This window comes from Micropterus dolomieu, linkage group LG17 (genome assembly GCF_021292245.1).
Source record: "Micropterus dolomieu isolate WLL.071019.BEF.003 ecotype Adirondacks linkage group LG17, ASM2129224v1, whole genome shotgun sequence".
Classification (NCBI taxonomy): Eukaryota; Metazoa; Chordata; class Actinopteri; order Centrarchiformes; family Centrarchidae; genus Micropterus; species Micropterus dolomieu.
Window position 1 is genome coordinate 2,394,221 of NC_060166.1, and position 19,771 is coordinate 2,413,991.

Genomic DNA, 19,771 nt, shown 5'->3' on the forward strand with positions numbered 1-19,771 from the left:
TCCCCAAAACGCTTTTCTTTTAGGCAGGCTGGAGCAGAAAACAACTCACCTTTCTCAAGTTGTACAGTAATGTCACATGTGTATGAAGGTGGATCAAACAAGCTAATCTTAAATGTCAAAGTAGAGAGGAGCCTAGTAGGCCTATTTATTTTCATTCATTACACAATATGAATAAGCTATGCAGACAGTTGTAAAGAAAGAACATCTTTTTCTTCTGTTCTCTACTTGTTATAGTTACACAGTATTAGGGGTGTGGGCTGTATTAAAAGTATCCACTGTTCTCCCATGCTCTAACACACAGTAACGATGAAATGTATGCTGTTCTCACATTCTTCCTCTGTATGTACACATAAACAACAAGGCAGGGAAATATAAAAGGAATTTATTTTATTGTTTGGGTACATTATTGTTCAGTGTACATGTTCACATCTGAAACAATCTTTACGTGCTTGATAACTCTCCCACCCCGCAGACATCTACACGCCAATACCGATTTATATTCATAGCGGCAAGTGCTATGTAGCTCCACATAAGGGACACAGGAAGTGACATATAGCACATTCATGCGGCGTCGGAACCGCGTTGCAAATTCACAGCCACACCGGCAGAGCTCCAGAATGTGCAACTCGGCCGGCTCACGTGCGGACGCGCTTACAAGTGCGAGGGCCCGCCCAACGCTGCTTGCAGCTTTAATTTTAATTGTTATTTGGATAACCGCCATGAAATATCAAACGCTATTTTCTGGACTGAAGACTGAGGGTGTTTTTTGCAGGTGTGTGTGTGTGTGTGTGTGTGTGTGTGTGTGTGTTTTCAATAGAGCTAATGTTATATTTTTGGTAAACCAGTGTGTGAAATATAGTGTGACAGTCTAGATTTAAGTAGCTATAACACAAGAACAAGCTGGGACTTTTTTATTTGTTCTGTGAATTAAGGGCTGTTAAAAGACTTTTTTCTCTTGGAGATAAAGGACTTTATGTTTGTATCAATTAGCTCATCTTCACAGTTCACATATTTTTAGACGTTTAAATAGGCAGAGCAAATTGCATGAGATGCAATATGTGTTAATTGTGTTATTAAAAGTTAGTGGTAGTTATGTTAAAATAAACCTTTGTAGATCCTATAAATAGACATAATTAGGCACATTGTTGACACCTCTTTTCTTTTTGACATTTTAATGGAGTCAAAGCTGTTATTTAAGGGGTTCCACAGCCCCACAAACACCTGTATTTTGCACACTGATTCTAACCTAATTTGACAATGATCCTGCTTGATGTTTGTAGTTAAAGCTATTACTTCAAAGTGAATTGACTGACTGACTGACTGACTGATTGATTGCGTTATTGAATTACATTTCCCCCAGGGTTAGGGTTAAGATAATAGATATGAAGAGAAGCAGAGATATTCATAGATTCTTCAAAAAAAAAGAAAATAGTCAGAGCCAGCCACAGCTTCTACCAGCAGCAGTGAAAAGGCTCAGTCAGGTCAGCAGCCTAGGTACAGCAGTAGTGATGAAGAGCAGTCAGCTCCTCCTGCACAGGATGGTAAGTCATGCTTGGATAGATTGAATTTACCATGTAGGCTCACATTCAAGTTGTTTGTCACTCATACAATTTCAGTTATACAATTACAACTGTCTGAAACATCACTACACAAGAACAATAGTTAAAACAGTTGTAAAAGACAGAAGAACAATAATAAAATGTGCATAATACATAAATACACACACAAACATATGTATGTATGTATGACTGTGTGAGTGTAAAAGAAAAAATGTATGTATGTATGTATGTATGTGTGTATGTGTGTGTGTGTGTGTGTGGCAGAACCTCTAGCCTATTGATGTCTCAGATTTCTCAGATATCTGTGTATTCCCACAGCTGACCAGTTGTCTGGAGCTCCACCTGCTAAGCATGGTATGTCAAGTTCTGTTATGTCCAGATATGTCATTCATGAACAGTTACCTGAAGTTGTCGTGTACGCTCATACTTTATTTAATTTGGACGGTCCAATTTTGCCTAAAGTGTATGCTATTCATTTGCTAGTACACAGCAAACCCCACACTTAAACATAGAGAATCAATTCTTTAAATTTCAACACAAAACATTATGAAAAGACAAAGGAAAATGTGTGACACTAATCTGTCCACATGCAGTTTATGGGTGTAATGGTTATTGTTTTTACTACTTCAGGTACTTCATCTAGTGAGCAAAGTGATTCAGAGGACATGTCAGTAGGTGATGGTGACACCGATGACAGAGAGGCTCCCCATGTTGCACAAGTACATGCTGCCTCACCTGGACCACACGGCATGTTGTGACATTTTATCTTTCAGTTTACATGACATTAGGAGTGCCTTCCATTTTAATAACATGGAAGTTGTAATACTGACCACAAATTCACTTTGTAACTAATAATTTTGAATGAAACTTCATAAAAACTGAAGTAAGGACTGATCACGATTATTTATAATTTACAGACGTTTCACAGTCCAGAGCAGCAGGTCCTACACAGCCTCAACTTAAGGTATTTCCACAAACCATGCAAGGCAACAGGAAAAGGTCCTTCAACAGCGAGTGGTATAAACAACACCCATGGCTTGAGTTCTCCCAAAGATTTTTCGCACACTTTCTACCACACTGTTAGTAATGAGGAGAGGAAAAGTCCGCTAGGCTAATTTATGCTCTGTACAATGCCATAGGCTAAGCTAATAATCTTTATAGTTATTATTAAGCCGAATTTTATGCTTATGTTAAATGTGATTGTTATTAAGCCATGTTTTATGTGTGGTGGTGGAGTCAATTTAAAGTTAGCTGCACAATTATTTGATGTGCTGTTTTTTTTCCTTTTATTGCCAGAAACCGAAGAAGAAAGAGGTGGCATGATGTGGTCACCACTGGCATCTTGTCAGAGGAGGGTAAAGAGAAGAAGAAGAAGTAGAAAAGCAACACAGAAAATAAACCAAAAACAATAGAATATACCTTTTATATTTCCCCTTACATGCCTTGTTGTTTATGTGTAAATACTGGCTTTATTCTGGATTTGTTGTTCCTAATAAAAGGTTTGTCACAGATAAATCAGATGATTGTGAGAGTCATCCTTTTTTTCCCATTAGTTGCCTTTACATCCAAAGGTCTAAAGATCTGTTGATCTTAACTGTGGACTGTTCATTCATTGTAGACATTGACAGTTCACAAATACTGTACAGTATGTAGCCTAAGGAACAATCCTTGTCTTATAGCAGACTAAGACCATTGAACTGGTTACCTTAGCCATCATCGCAACAATTGCCTCCCCTGAGAAATTTGGCAGGAGTCGCCAGTGTCGCAAAGCCAAAACTCTGCGTACTGTTTTGCATGTCGACACTTCTCTTTGCCAAACACCCCAGCATCTGTATTCACATCACAACTGGGATTCTCTCATTGGAAAAAGGCAATGTACAAAGATGGTGGATTTAAAGTACATGAAAAGTCAGAGGGTCATGTCAATGCCATGTTTGCATGGGGTGAGCACAAAGTAGGCAATACTAACAGATTCTTCCATACGTGATGCCCTTAATGAAGCATAAAACAATATAGAAAATAGAAAATATATTAAAACAGTGGCTGAAGTACTTCTTTTGACGGCAACACAAAACATTGGACAACGAGGTCACCGTGAGACAGAAAGAGGCAGATAACAGAGGAAACGTTTTAGAAATTTTGGAAATGATTGCAAAGCATGACCCAGTGGTACAGGAAAAAATGAAGGGAAAGCAGAATGCCAAGTACACAAGCAGTGGTAAAAAAAAAAAGCTTGGCAAATATGGTCCGTGAGGAGATAATTCAGGAAGTGAAGGAAAGTGAAGTGTTCTCTGTGATTGCTGATGAAACCAAAGACCTGAAAAAGAAGGAGCAGCTCTCACTGGTACTTAGGTACTACTACAATGGGGCAGCGCACGAAAGTTTTCTTGACTTTCAACAAGCCACACGATTAGATGCAGAAGGACTCAAGGACAAAATCATCCACTGTTTGGAAAGATATGGACTCGAGTACGATCCAATCTTGTTGGACAAGGTTATGACAGAGCATCAGTAATGAGTGGGAAACACTCTGGAGTGGCAGCCAGAATAAAGACTGACGCAAAACATGCAGTTTATGTACACTGTAACGCACATTGCCTGAACTTGGTACTCATTGATACCGTGAAGGCAGTCCCAGAGGCTGATTGCTTTTTTGCAGAAGCTTTATGTGTCTGGGTCATATGTTCACCAGAAGTGGCTGGATGTGCAAAATGAAATGTATGAAGGTCAGCCGAGGGACTTGCAGAAGCTCAGTGACACGAGATGGGCATGTAGATACTTGGCCTGCAGCAATCTAATGGACCGATTACCTGCTGTACTTCGTGTTCTGCATGACATTGCTACAGAAAGTAGTAGGGAAAGATCTGTAGATGCTCGAGGTTTGCTGACTCAGGTAGACCTAAGCTTTGTCAGTCTTCTTGCAACCTTTCGAAGGCTCCTTGGGGATGCAAATGTGCTGTCTGACACCCTCCAATCTCCTTCAGACCTTGCCATGGCAGTGGATTTAGTAAGTGCACTCAAAGACTCATTTCAGGAGTACAGAAGTGAAAAATTTGTTGACAATCTGTGGAAAAGTATTGTAGACACCGCCACAAAGTGCAAGATAGTCATTGAAAATGCAGAGAAAAAGAGGTCTCAAAAAATTTATTCCAGACTTGGTGGGTCTGTCATAACCTCTACATTGGGTCAGCGCAAATGTGACGATGGTGACAAGGATTCCTTTAGGAGGACAATCTTCTACCCCATTGTGGACACCATACTTGGAGAGTTAGACAGGCGCTTCTCCAAAGACAATTGTGAAATAATGAAAGGAATACAAGCTTTAGACCCCAAAAGCACATGTTTCCTTCAAGAGGAAGTAGTCTTTCACCTGGGAGAAATTTATGAAAGTGACTCTGAAGATCTCTGTCATGAACTCCACCAGACAAGGAGGCTTTTGCAAAGGACAGCAAAAGTGAATCGGTATTATTGAATTTGCAGTGTTCCTTGAACCTCATAGGGATGTTTCTCATGAGCTTTTTCGTCTGTGCAAGATAGCCATAGCCCTCCCAGTAAGCAGTGCAGCATGTGAGCGCAACTTCTCAGCTCTTAAACTCATCAAGACTCATTGGCGCACAACAATGACAGATGACAGACTGAGCAACCTGGGTGTTCTCAGCATTGAGTCTAGAAGAGCAAAGTCACTTGACATGGACAAGTTTATTAAACTTTTTGCTACCAATCACCAAAACAGGAGAATTCATCTGATGTAAGATGGATGAACACAGAATTTGTCTTATGGTCTTGTTTTTTGTAGTTAAAGGGCTTGTTTGGTTTGTTGTTTATGTACAATTATAATAAGTTATATTTGGTCTGGTCTAAGTCTTAACTGTTTAATTTAAATAAACTTAATGTATGCTGAATCAAAGCCAACGTTTCAATTTATACCTTCATCAGGGCCTTGGACATGAATACTGTTTGGGTTGAAAACAGCATTTTGCACATTTTCATACATCACAAGGCATCCTATAGAATGACATTATTCAGTCACCAGGCCATCATCTGTGTTACCCGTATTGTTACCTATGTTTGCTTTACTAATTTAAGTGCCATCTTGTGGTTAAATAAAAACACACCTGGCAAAGAACAAACCAAAAAATTAAAATTCCAGTATCTATATCTAAGCTAAATAATGACATAAACTAAGCATGTAAAGAACAACAAATATTTGCGTTTTTGTCCTTACAAGCTTAGTTTATCTTTTGCTTACAGATACTTTTTAGGGTCCTAAGGTCCTATCTTTAAGCATTTTGGTTTGTTCTGTTGCCTGGATTGCTGTGTTAATATGTAACCACAAGATGGTGTCTCAATTAGTAAAGCAAACACAGGTAACAATACAGGTGACACAGATGAGCTGATGACTGATAAATGTTGTTCTATTGGATGAGTTAAGAACAGTTAAATTTTGCTAACTTGTGAAGAGACAAGGTCTTTAATCCACTACAAGGAAATAGCTCTTAGAAAATGTGTACCCTGCTCTGACATGTTAAAATAATCAGAGATACTTGAGGACTGTGACAGGTGGAAATGGAATAAAAAAAGACTTTTTTAAAAATATATATTTTTTAACAGCATAGACACCTTTATTTGACAGTTACAAGACAGGAAATCATGCGAGAGAGGGGATGTGACGTGCAGCAAAGGACCGGGGTCCAGGATTCGAACCGCGTTCGGCTGCGTCCGTATATGCATTAAACTTCGCTATGCCATGGCCACCCCACACTAGCTCTGTGTCCCATCTTGGCCACCCCAGTAAAAATGTCCTGGATACGCCACTGCCAGCCGGACAACGGAGCCCTACATTAGTCTGACCGTCCACTTTATAATGAGCAAAAACTGAAAAGTTGCTGTTTGCAAAAAGACATAATTACCTGTTTGTGAGGTCCTCTCAGAATGTGTGTGCGTGCGCCTTCACAAGCTGTCCTCATCGCCTCCATAGAGGGAGTCCCCAACAGGTCAGTGATTAAATCCAACTAAAAACAACATACCAGACAGACACACATCACAGCCGGTGTCATAAACACTAACCATACCGCAAACTCATTTGGCAGTTTATGTTTTCTATTTGCAGTTTGATTGCCCTTTATACAGTTTATTCACAGTGAATTTGTATGAATATGTCAATTTCTGGCCCCTTACCATCTGCCATTAGTGTATGAATGTGTGTGAATGAGGTGTCATTTGGCAGTTTATGTTTTCTATTTGCAGTTTGATTGCCCTTTATACAGTTTATTCACAGTGAATTTGTATGAATGTGTCAATTTCTGGCCCCTTACCATCTGCCATTAGTGTATGAATGTGTGTGAATGAGGTGAATGTGATGTACTGTAAAAGTGCTTTGAGTGGTCGGAATATTGTTTATTTCTGTGATTGTAATTTTGTAACATAGTAACACATTTGCACCTTTTTGTACAATATATTCATGTATTGCATGCAATTTAGAAGATTGTAAGTGACACCATGTACTTTCACTAATGGGTTGCACCCATATTTGTACTTTCCACCTCCTTTATCTCTTATACTTTTATTTAATTCTACGATAAATAATAATAATAAAGGTTAATTTCTTACTAAAATAGATATAAAACTGGAAATGAAAAATGAAGGCACGGTCCTCTCTGCAGACAAGTTTTTTTTTTTTTGTTTTTTTTTTAAATAGGCCCCTAGCCACGATTAGAACATTTTGGTATTTTATTTTAATGTGCTTACAGTATATTTATGCATGTATGTATTTAATTCATTATTTATATCCAGCATCTTGGCCATAAAAAGTCCCTTGAGGATGACTGAAGTTCTTTATTGTCTCATCTCATCTTATTTTAATAATAATAATACATTTTATTTCTATAGCACTTTTCAGGACACTCAAAGATAAAAACATATGGTGCGGAAATACATAAGAGCAAAGGGGCGACCATATAAATAACAAAATAACAAACAGCAGCAGGTGTATATAACATTATTTGATGTTAAAAGCTAGTCTAAAAAGGTGTGTTTTCATAAATGATTTAAAAGAGTCCATGTTGCTGCAATCTTGGATGTGTATGGATAAGGAGGTCCATAGGGAGGGGACTGCGATGGTGAAATCTCTGTCGCCCGCGGTATGGTGCTTGGTCCTGATTTGTGGTGAGAGGAGGTTAGCGTCAGAGGAGCGGAGGTTAAGGGAGGGATTGTGGTGGTGGAGCAGGTCTGTGAGGTAGAAAGGGGCCTTGTTATGGAGGGCTTTATGTGTGAGGAGGAGAATTTTATACTTAATGCGTTGGGGAACAGGGAGCCAATGAAGATTCTGGAGGACAGGGGTGGTCACAGGTGCGTGTGTGGGTGAGGAGGTGGGAAGCAGAGTTTTGGAAATATTGAAGTTTATTTAGGGCTTTGGCAGGTGAACCATAGAGGATGCTATTGCAATAGTCAATTCTGGATGTAATGAATGAGTGGATCAGGGTTTCAGCAGCAGAGAAGGTCAGTGATGGGCAGAGACAGGCAATGTTTTGAGGTGAAGAAAGGCAGTCCTGGTGACATGATTGATGTGGTGTTCAAAAGAGAGGCTGCTGTCAAAGAATGGTTACCTGCTGAATGGGACTTTGGGCTTGGAAGAGTATGCGTCTCCCCAGCAGCTCAGCAAAGATGCAGCCCACAGACCAGATATCAATGGAGTTGGAGTAGTGGCGGCTCCCCATGAGAATCTCAGGAGCGCGGTAGTACTGTGTCACCACTTCCTGGGTCATGTGCCGTGACTCGTCTGACTCCTCCACTCGGGCCAGGCCAAAATCACAGATCTGGAAGACAGCCATTCAGATGTTAATACACTCTTGGAATATAATTTCTGCTGGCAGCTTTATTCTAACAACTAATACTAGTAACTAGTATGAACGCTTGTTTCTCCTACTCAGAATCAGAATCGGGTTTATTGCCACGTACATTTTCACATACGAGGAATTTGCCTTGGTATGAATTGGTGCTTACAGTACACATAACATAAATAGTAATATAAATATATATTTAAAAAAAAGGAGATCAGAAAAAATGTACAAGTATACAAAAAATATAAAAAGATACAATAATACTATAATACAATGCTGACAAGTATGTGCAAAAGTTGGCAACATGAGCATAAAGCACAGTTGAGTGTTGTTGTAAAGTGTGGGGTCAGGAGGGTGTATGAGTGTGTGTGAGTTTGGGGAGGGGGGCATGAGAGTCACTGAAAGTGGGGACCCGGGCCTTGTTGAGGAAGCCCACTGCCATCGGAAAGAAACTGTTCTTGTGGCGAGAGGTTTTGATCCTGATGGACCGCAGCCTCCTGCCAGAGGGGAGAGTCTGAAACAGTTTGTGTCCAGGATGGGAGGGGTCAGCTGCAATCTTTCCTGCACGCCTCAGAGTCCAGACTGTTCTGGCTGCACCAGGTCACCAGATGGTCGATCTCCCACCTGTAGGCGGAATCATCCCCACCAGAAATGAGCACAGTGAGGGTGGGGTCATCCGCAAACTTCAGGAGCTTGACAGACTGGTGACTGGAGGTGCAGCTGTTGGTGTACAGGGAGAAGAGCAGAGGGGAAAGAACACAGCCCTGAGGGGAATGTCTCCAGTGAGGTGTTAAAAATGTCTGAACACCGGAGACAGCTGATTGGCGCAGTGGTTCAGGGTGGATGTGGAGACAGAATCCGGTCCAGCTGCTTTGCGAGGTTTCTGCCTCCTGAACAGTCTGTTGACATCCTTCTCTAGGATGGTAAGAGAGGGGGATGAGATGGTGGACTGTGGCCGATCAGTGGTGTGACGGGGGATGGTGTCAGGTCTGTCCCATTGTCTTTCAAAGCAACAGTAAAACTGGTTCAACTCGTTGGCAAGGTGTGAGTCGTTCATGGATTGGGGGGATTTAGGTTTGTAGCTGGTGATCTGTCTGAAGCCTCTCTAGACAGAAGCAGTCATTATTTGAGAACTGGTGTTGTAGTCGCTCTGCGTACAGCTGTTTAGCATCTCGCACTGCCTTGCTAAACCTGTACTTTGACTCCTTAAACCTGGCCCGGTCGCCACTCCTAAACGCCTCTTCCTTTTCCAACCTCAGCTGTCTGAGCTTAGCTGTGAACCAGGGTTTGTCATTGTTATAACTCACCCTGGGCAGTATTGGAATGCAGCTGTCTTCACAGAAGCTGATGTAGGACATCACAGCCTCTGTAAACTCATCCAGACTGTTAGTAGCAGTCCTGAAAACATCCCAGTCAGTGCAGTCCAAGCACGCCTGGAGGTTCTCTAGAACTTCACTGGTCCACTGCTTTGATGTCCTCACCACAAGTTTACAGATTTTTAGTTGTTGACTGTATGCAGGAATCAAGTGAACCATGGCGTGGTCAGAGTGTCCCAGTGGAGCTCGAGGGACGGCGTGATAGGCACTGCTTACTGTGGTGTAACAATAACTAAGAAGTCCGGGAATGTCCGCTCTACCCACAGTATCTGATTGGCCAGCGTGCGCTGTGCCTCCTGCACGTTGGCCTGCGGTGCGATATAAACACAGAGCAGAAAGTAGCTAGCGAACTCACGGGGGGAGAAGAATGGCTTACAATGTGTTGTGGTGGCAGCCCGGCTGACAGTGAGTGTCCTGGTTTTCTTCTCCTTTTTATCAGTTATTCTGCTTTTTCCTTGGTTTTCTGTTCCCTGCCTGTCTCCCTGTCTCAGATTGCAAATGATGTCACCTCTGGTTTTAAGCCACGCCTTGGGAACATATAAAAGACCTTTCACTAAGGCTAGGTACTGGCTCGTATGCCCCTGAAAGGTCAGATATATAGTAGGGGTGACCCCGAATAGTCAAAGAATTGATGATTCGATATTAGGAGCCTGATTCGACTCGCAGAGCCGTTATGAAACCTTAACAAATCACACCATTTTGCCAATATGGGGGTGGTCATTGCCTGATTTTACATAGATCTACTGGTTTTCTCCCACTAAATTAATAAACAGCCTATTATGATACAACAATAATGCTGTAAATAAACATCTGAAAAGAAAGACGCTTTTGATAAAGGTTTTTAGAGTGCGTGAATAAATCCAAAATTGTAATCCTAACCCTTAAGGAAGGGGGCGTCAGTGCACATGTGGGGCGTAGCGTGTGTATAAGATAAGATATACTTTATTGTCCCCGAAGGGGACTCTTTCCCGCTGTAAGTGTAGCACAGCCCTAATAGCCTATGTATTGCACAAATGACACATTTCAAATAACCTATGCAATACACAATGACATATTGAACAATCCAACAGCCCATGTATCGCACCACTAACATACTGCATAACTCCAATAGCCTACTTATTGCACAATGACATCGTGCACAACCCCAAGCCTACATGTTAGTGTTGATAAGCTTAATGGACATAGGTACAAATGAGTGTTTATATCGGTTTAGCCTGCATTTAGAAACCCTGAATCTTCTACCAGACGGTGAAAGCTGAAATTCTGGGTGAAGTATGTGGGTTGGATCGGAAACTATTTTTTGTGCCTGTCTGATAACCAACTGCTCATAGATTGTCTGGAGGGGCAGATGGTTTTTGACCCCCATAATCTTCATAGCTGTCTGTACCTGAAGGACGATCTGAGATTTGGGCTGTACTTTCAGGTGACCATACCAGGCTGTGATACCGTATCTTATAATACTCTCTAGTATTGCGTGATAAAACAACAACATAAATTTCTGCTCGACTCCATACACTCTAAGTCTTTGTAAAAAATGGATCCTCTGTTGAAGTCTGGAGCAAAGAGTATTCACGTGGTCCTTCCAGATAAGTGCATTGTCGATATGTACACCAAGGTACTTGTAAGAGCTAACCAGGGTAATGGGTAAGTTGTTGATCACTACAGGCATGGTGTCACCTATGGCATTTGTGTCAAGCACCATCTCCTCAGTCTTGGTCACATTTAGCACAAGATAGTTGTCGTCACACCACTGGACAAATTCCTAAATTTTCGTATGATACACTGCTGGGCTTCTATCTTTGTACATAAGGCCGAGGATTGCTGTATCGCCTGAGAATTTGATAATATAATTGTCAGCATGGAGTGCAGTTTATACAGTATACAGTGTAAAGAGGACTGGAGAGCTGACACAGCCCTGAGGGGCACCAGTGCTGAATGGCCTGGGCTCTGTGAGAGCATTATTCATTCTGACCTGTTGAGTACGGTTTGTTAAAAAAGTAAAATACCAGTTGAGAATAAAAGAGTTTGCATTCATGTGTTTCAGTTTCTGGCATGTGAGACTGCAGAGCGTTAAAAGCTTAACTAAAATCAACAAACAAAATGTGTGCATAGGCCTTTGGGTCCTCAAGGTTACTGATCAGATGTGAGATGCTGTTAATAGCGTCATCTATGCCATGCCCCTGCCTATAGACAAACTGAAAAGGGTCTAAAGACACACCAACCTCATCCATCCATCCATCCATCTTCATCCGCTTATCCGGGGTCGGGTCGTGGGGGCAGCAGCTCCAGCAGGGGACCCCAAACTTCTCTTTCCTAAGCCACATTAACCAGCTCTGACTAGGGGATCCCAAGGGGTCCCCAGGCGTCCCCAGGCTAGTGTGGAGATATAATCTCACCACAACTACGCCTTGATATCCTGTCCATGAATATCACAAACAGGATTGGTGACAAAGCGCTGCCCTGGCGAAAGCCAACCCTCACCTGGAAATAGTCCGACTTACTGCCGAGTACTCGGACACAGCTCTCGCTTTGGATGTACAGGGATTGGATAGCCCTGAGAAAGGCCCCCCTCACTCCATACTCCCGCAGCACCTCCCACAGTATCTCCTGGGGCACCCGGCCATACGCTTTCTCCAGATATACAAAGCACATGTAGACTGGATGGGCATACTCCCAACCCACTCCAGTATCATTGTGAAAGTAAAGAGTTAGTCTGTGCTTTGCTACTATGGAGTTGTTTGACTACCTCAGTGACTTCGAGCAGGGAAATTGACGAGAAACCCCCATCAGCCTCCAGCTCTGCCTCTACTAGAGAGGGCGTGTCAGTCGGATTTAGGAGTTCCTCAAAGTGTTCCTTCCACCACCCAATTACCTTCCCAGTTGAGGTCAACAGGGTCCCATCCTTACTGTACACAGCTTGGACAGTTCCCCGCTTCCCCTTCCTGAGGTGGCGGACAGTTCTCCAGAAGCAATCCCGGGAGGCATCCTTCAGTCGGACGGCTTCCCTGACCACCTGTGTCCACCACAGTGTTCGAGGGTTACCCCCCCTTGAGGCACCTAAGACCTTGAGACCACAGCTTCCCGATGCAGCTTCAGCAATAGAAGCTTTGAACGTTGCCCACTCATGTTCAATGTCCCCAACCTCCACAGGGATGCCAGAAAAGCTCCGCCGGAGGTTTGAGTTGAAGATCTCACGGACAGGTGCCTCCTCCAGACGTTCCCAGTTCACCCACACTACCCGTTTGGGCTTACCGGGTCTGTCCAGAGTCTTCCCCCACCCCCTGACCCAACTCACCACCAGATGGTGATCAGTTGACAGCTCCGCCCCTCTCTTCACCCGGGTGTCCGAAACATGCAGCCTCAAATCAGATGAAACAACTACAAAATCGATCATCGATCTTCAGCCTAGGGTGCTCTGGTACCACGTACACTTATGAGCATCCTTATGTTCGAACATGGTAATTGTTATAGACAATCCATGACTAGCACAGAAGTCTAACAACAAACACCCACTTGGGTTCAGATCAGGGGGGCCGTTCCCCCCGATCCCGCCTTTCCAGGTATCTCCATCATTGCCCACATGCGTGTCGAAGTCTTCCAACAGAACTATGGAGTCCCCTACTGGAGCCCCATACAGAAATCCATTCAGGGTCTCCATGAAGGCCGAATACTCTGAACTGCTGTTTGGTGCATATGCACAAACAACAGTCAGAGTCCCCCCCCCCCCAGTTCACCGGAATGAACTCCAACATAGCGGCGCTCAGCCGGGGGCTTGTGAGTATCCCCACACCCGCCCAGCGCCTCACACCCTGAGCAACTCAAGAGAAGAATAGGGTCCATCCCCTATGAAGGAGTACAGTTCTGGAACCGAGAATGTGTGTGGAGGTTAGCCCCACTAGATCTAACTGGTAGTGCTCCCGCACAAGTTCCAGCTCCTTCCTGCACAGAGAGGTGACATTCCACGTCCCCAGAGCCAGGCTCTGCTGCCCGGGTCTGGTCCGTCGAGGCCCCTGACCTTCACCGCCACCCACGTGGCAGTGCACCCGACCTCTTGCTTAAGAAATGACACCATTATCCTCTCAAGACATTTCATGACAATGGATATCAAAGCCAAAGGCCTGAAATCATTATTGACCTTTGGGCAAGGTTTTTCAGGTACAGGTGTAATTACTGAATTCTTCCACAAGGTGGGGATGGTGTGTGAGTCTACTGATTTTTGAAAGATGGGGCACCATGCAGGTGTCTGCTCCTCTGCACGTCTTTAGCAGGAATGCAGATATTCCCTCAGGCCCAGTGGCCTTCTTAGTACACAAGTCTTTAAAATGCAATCTAACCTCCTGTGGTTCAACAGCCTTGTGTCCTATTCTGTGACAGAAATTGTCACTAAAACATTCTTCCATTCAGAGGAAAAGACCCGAGATTCAAATCTCAGATAGAAGTCATTCAGGTCATTAGCTTTTCGCAGATCATCAGAGGTACTGATGCATTTTTGAGCTGGTGTCATATTAATAATTACCTTCATTGTGTCCCATAGTTATATTGAGTTCATTTCTGTAAAACTGTTCAATGAATACTTTATGTCTCCTCCTGGCTTCCCCAAGCAAGTGATGTTTGCACAATTTTCAGTTGTGCTCTGTCCTGGTTCTTAAATGCCAGTTTCTTGCGGTTGATACGGTCTTAGTTAACCTCCTTAGTTATGTACATTTTTTTGTTAGGATGAATAGTTATTTCTTTCTGAGGTTTAACATTGTCCACACAGAATTTATGTAATCTGTAACAGTCTCTTTATCTTTATCTACGTCAACATGAAAGATGCTCCATTCTGTCAAGAAAAAGCAACCTTTAAGGGACTCAATGCTGTCGCTAGTCCAGACCTTTATAGCCTTGGTGCATGGTTTACTGCTCTTGAGAACAGTTTTGTAAGTGGGGATGAGATGGACTATGTTATGGTCCGAGTTTGACACCGTTTAGCCCTGCTCACGTAGGCATTCTTCACGTTACAATAGTCCTTATGAAGGTTAGGTATGTTGCCTGCACCATTTATGATTAATAAAAACTCCTTCTGAGAAGCTGACAGATTCCGCCTCTCCTTCCTCTTCTCTGAATTCGTCTCCTCGGGGCAGAGGGTCGTATGTCCTCAGTGAAGTCGGGTGGTGGAGGGTCTCCCCCAGTGTGGAGGGCCAGCAGATCATCTCTGGTGTATGACAGCGCCAGGTTGTTTCCTCTTCCAAATGTTTGGCATGGCCGAAGGAGTTCCACAATAAAAAGTGCCAATAAAAGTTTTGCCAAGATTGTCATTGTGTCGACTTCTGTACACATTCCATCCATCCATCGTCAACCGCTTATCCTGCGTACAGGGTTGCGGGGATGTACACAATTCCTCAGTTTTAAAAGTTTAAAATCCAACAACATTACTCTTAAAACACAAATTAAAACAACACCAAACTGCAGCGCGAGACAAAAGTGGGTCGCAGCAGTACCGCACCACCAGATGTGTGTCTGGTAGAAGAGGGAGAGAGACAGAGGAGAAACAGCAGCGCTGGTGATGTGCAGAGTTGTGTGTGAACTTAGGGGGACGTTTGAATCACTTATCACTATTGATGAGAATGATAGGCAATTATTGACAAATCTGATTCGACTATGTAAATCCTTAGTCGGGGACAGCCCTAATATATTGCATGGAGAGAGGCCATGAAAAGCCTTTAAAAGTCAACAGTAAGATTTTAAAATCAACTTAAAACATACTGGGAGCCAGTGCAAGGACACTATAACAGGTGTCGTCACTTCTCTTAGATCTTGTTAAAAGCCTGGCAGCTGAGTCCTGTCCAACCTGGAGCAGATTAATAGACTTGTAGTGGAGCCATTGAAACAGACTGTTGCAATAGTCAGCTATTCAGGAGCTACAATGTGTGTGTCCACAGATACATGCAGTTTGGTGAATACAACTGCATTGAAACTGCTTTGTCATTATGTGTTGTATTTTTGGGATCATGATAGTAACATAGTTGAAATGACAGGAAGCAGGACATTAAATGACACTATGAAACCCAACCAGATGGTCACACACACACATATAAAGACAAACAAAGACTCCCAACATAAAGTTCCTTTACTTCTTTACTTCACATCCTTGTGTGAAACAGATAAGAATCAGCAGAGCCAGGACATATACCCTGGAAACAGTCCTAAGAGGGAAGGCTAAACAAAGCTTACTTGTAATACCAAATGTTATCCCAGTGCAACCAAACTGTAAACTTGATAACAATTTAAGCATGATGTATGTAGAATGTCATTTTGAGGTTGTTAATACAATCCTGGTAGTGACTGAGTTATGACTTGAATGAGTCCCAGTTTTACCCTGTGACCACACCCAGTGGTCAAAGTTAATTTGACCTCGAACCCTGTGTCATCATGATATCATGCTTGTAAAAGCAGAATGTCTCATTAAATCTTTGTGTTTTTATTAACCTGAACCGGATTTATCTTGGTAAAAATTAAGTACAAGTTACATGTGACAGCCAAGTGTTTGGAATATTTCAGACAACATAAATGTAGACAGGAATTTTAGGAGTTAGAAATGGTGTGGAATGATGATTCCTTTTTACATTGATTCATTTAGCTGATTTAGCTTTTAACGACTTACATTTGCTAACTATATCTGTATATCTGGAGCAATGAGAGGTTAAGTGTCTTGCTCAGGGACATATTGGTGGATGTGTCACAGTGGGGGGATTGAACTTGGGTCTCTCACATCAAAGGCATGTGTCTTATCCACTGGTCCATCACCACCACCACTTTTTCAACTATTAAATTACTGCTCTGAAGTGTTTGGAAATTATAAATGTGTTGTTAAATTAGCCTTCTTCTAACCTGCTAAGATCATTAGAAATTACGTTAGACAACTTGATCATATTTGGAGATGTGTGACTTAACAGTGTTTAATGAGATGAGCTGTTCTCCTCTCACGGTTATTGGAAAACTACCTATGCTATGAGCAATGTGTTTGACCATTAAGAAATGCGATATGGCGAAATGCACGTAAAATAGGTAGTTAGACATATTCCATGTTTACAGTCAAATTTCCCCTATCAGAGAGAAACTTAACAAGAGTGGACAAAATCTGATAAAACCAGAAGCCCCCTTTGTCCTGAGCTCCTTTCTTGAAACTTAATTTTAATCTCCAGAAAAAAATATTACTTCTTGCTAAACTTTTTTATTTTTGTCAATCTCGCTTTTTTAAAATGTATTTTTTTGGGCAATTTTTTTGCCTAACATCAGATACTCAACGCTGAACAAACAGACCAGAAACCAGTTCATGTCAAATTTGATAACCAAGTTAATTAATGCAAAAGTTTCTCAAGGCCTTTTCTGAAACATGAGTGGTGCCCCTTTACAAGTGTTATTGATATTAAATATATATGTTCACAACACCACATTAGCTGCTGTTTATTGCCCTCATCATATTTTCATCTTGGATTAACAGCACTCCTATATAAACATCTAAACAAGTATTTTTTAAAAACAGCAAAAGCAAGCTTTGGCAATAGTGCTGGCACTGCTCTTTTATGCTTGCTTTTGTTTTGATCAAAAATTTGTGTTGCCCTTGGTCAGTGTTTTCTCCATCATTTCATGTCATATTCTCAATGGTTGGTTTGTAGACATGGGTCGTTGCAGCAGTCAGATTGTTACATTTATGTTTTTGGTCTCCTGAGTGTTAACTACTGTACAAGGGCGTAGTTTGTAGCATTGTGTCCATGGTAGACTGAATAACAAAGAACCTTACAGTAAAATACAATACAGTATAAACACCATCAACTACAGCCCGTAAAATGAACAGGGAGCTGAATCAAATTCTTTCTGACATGGCCTGAACAACAACTGAACATTTTAAGCCTTCAAAGATAAGGTTGGATGTGGATTTAGATTCATCTTTGACATATTTGGTTGACAGGACAAAGGACAGCCTCTTCCACACACCTTGAGCACACAGTTGCTGTTGACCAGGAGGTTGCCAGGCTTGATGTCTCGATGTAGAATGCCAGCAGAATGAAGGTATTTAAGCCCTGGTGGTGGTGATGGTTGAGGAAGAAGAGACAACAGAACAGAATATTGTATCAGATTTAAGATATTACAATCCTCAATTTTTTTTTCATATAGCACCAAATCATAACAGAAGTTATCACCTTGCACTTATATCACACCATACTCTGTGATATTACTTACAGAGACCCAACAATTCCCACCATGAGCAAACAGTTGGCAACAGAGGAAAGGAAAAACTTCCTTTAAAGAGGCAGAAACCTCAAGCAGAACCATGACTCAGGGTGGGCGGCCATCTGCCTCGGCTGGGGGGTGCTTACCAGCACTCATGCATCCAACAGGTTGAGTGAGGGTGTTAACAATTATAGACTCTTGCTCAGAAATCAAGGAATTGGTGTCTGCTCGTTTTTTAAAAACAAATTTATCTGTTATGGTGGCAGCCCGGCTGATGGTGAGTGTTCTGTTTATTTCTCCTTTCTTGTGATTCCCTTGTGTTTTGGCCTGCCTGCCTGTGTCTCCTCTGCTCCCCTTGCTTGTGTTCTCCCTCTCTCTCTCTGCTCCTGAGCCCAGCTGACGATCCACACCTGCACCTGATGAGCAGCCTCCTCTGCCTGCCACACTTGCCAGCAATCAACTCCAGTATTTCAACCCCGGTTCTCCACACAATCGCTGCTTGATCGTTGTTGCTCCTGACCTGGTGCCACTGCTTGCCTCAAGCCTTTTTTCCCCACGTTCCCCGTTTTCTGTTTTCCCTGTTACTAACCCTGTCTGTCTGTCTGCCTGTCTGCCTTTCTCACCTCTGTCCTTTTGGAATAGGATTATATTAAAGGTCCCATTTCATTTTGTAGAAAGCAAGATTTCCATGTATTTTTGCATTATGAAGCAGGGCTAGGTGCTAGTTTCTGCCCCTCGGGAGGCTTCAGGAAGTTGACCAATCAGAAGAAATTGGGCTTGGCGATGGCTTACAGAGACAGGAGCCAAAACAGAGTATTCACCAAGGATAAAAAGAGGTGCTGAAGCCAAGGTATGAGACATAGACTGTGTTTTTTAACGTTACAGTTTTTCTCAATCAATTTGGCACATTTACTGAAACAGTTTGTCAAAACTTTAAGTACAATCCTCACACCATGTGGCACATTCAGCACACCACTCTACGTGACCTGGAAAAGGTCAAATGTAAATAAATCCATCAATGAATAAATCATTGTAATCAAAACAAAAGGTTCCTTTAACATTGCTTAGACCAAGACAGTCAAAATGCAAAGACATCTTGTGAAATGACTGTACTAGTACTGAGTGTACTAGTTACCCACTAATGTGGGTAATATGTAATACTGTCCAATTGCTAATATTGTATATTTAGGCAGCTGAACAGCACTGACATCAGCCATGGCACACACTGTATTTTCAGCGAAACATTTAATTGACGACACTGTGGACCGGCCCAGATTAGGCTGCACTCTCCGACCAGCCTGTCATACTTGTCCCTTCCTCTAGCACTGGCAGGCTCTTGTCCCCCCCCACTTGCTAAAGCAATTATAAGTGACTATAGTCATGTAAACAACTGCCCTAATGTTCATATAAATAGTCATACAGTTTGACAAAGTTTAATAGTCGATTGTGCCAAAGGGATTGAGAAAAACTGTAAAGCATATAAACGTTTTCTAGTAGACACCCAAAAGAAGCAGTATAAACCTGAAAATAAGCATAATCTAAGACCTAACTAAAACCGTTTCAGCATGGGATCATGATGAATGATCATTTGCCAATAAAAATTCTGTTACATATGCTGCATTCCAGGCAAATGTCCGACCTCCAACTAGGAAAAACTATCCTGGAACGCCACTTGAAGTCAGAATTGACTTCATGAGTAGCAGCTGAATGACGTCACACAACAATAGCAGCAACTAAAAGGCAACATAAAGTATATTTCCATGTATTTTAAAATTAAACAATT

The 19,771-nt window shown here is 42.2% G+C and overlaps 1 protein-coding gene across 1 annotated transcript in view; it reads right to left on the bottom strand.

The window, feature by feature from the left end:
- nlk2 (nemo-like kinase, type 2) overlaps nt 1-19,771 on the bottom strand; it is a 121,904-nt gene that overhangs the window by 28,344 nt on the left and 73,789 nt on the right. The window contains exons 5-7 of the mRNA XM_046074968.1: nt 17,752-17,837; nt 8,165-8,374; nt 6,470-6,571 (exon numbers count right to left, since the gene is read on the bottom strand). Coding sequence (XP_045930924.1) covers nt 6,470-6,571; nt 8,165-8,374; nt 17,752-17,837 — 398 coding nt within the window. The remainder of the gene's footprint in view (nt 1-6,469; nt 6,572-8,164; nt 8,375-17,751; nt 17,838-19,771) is intronic.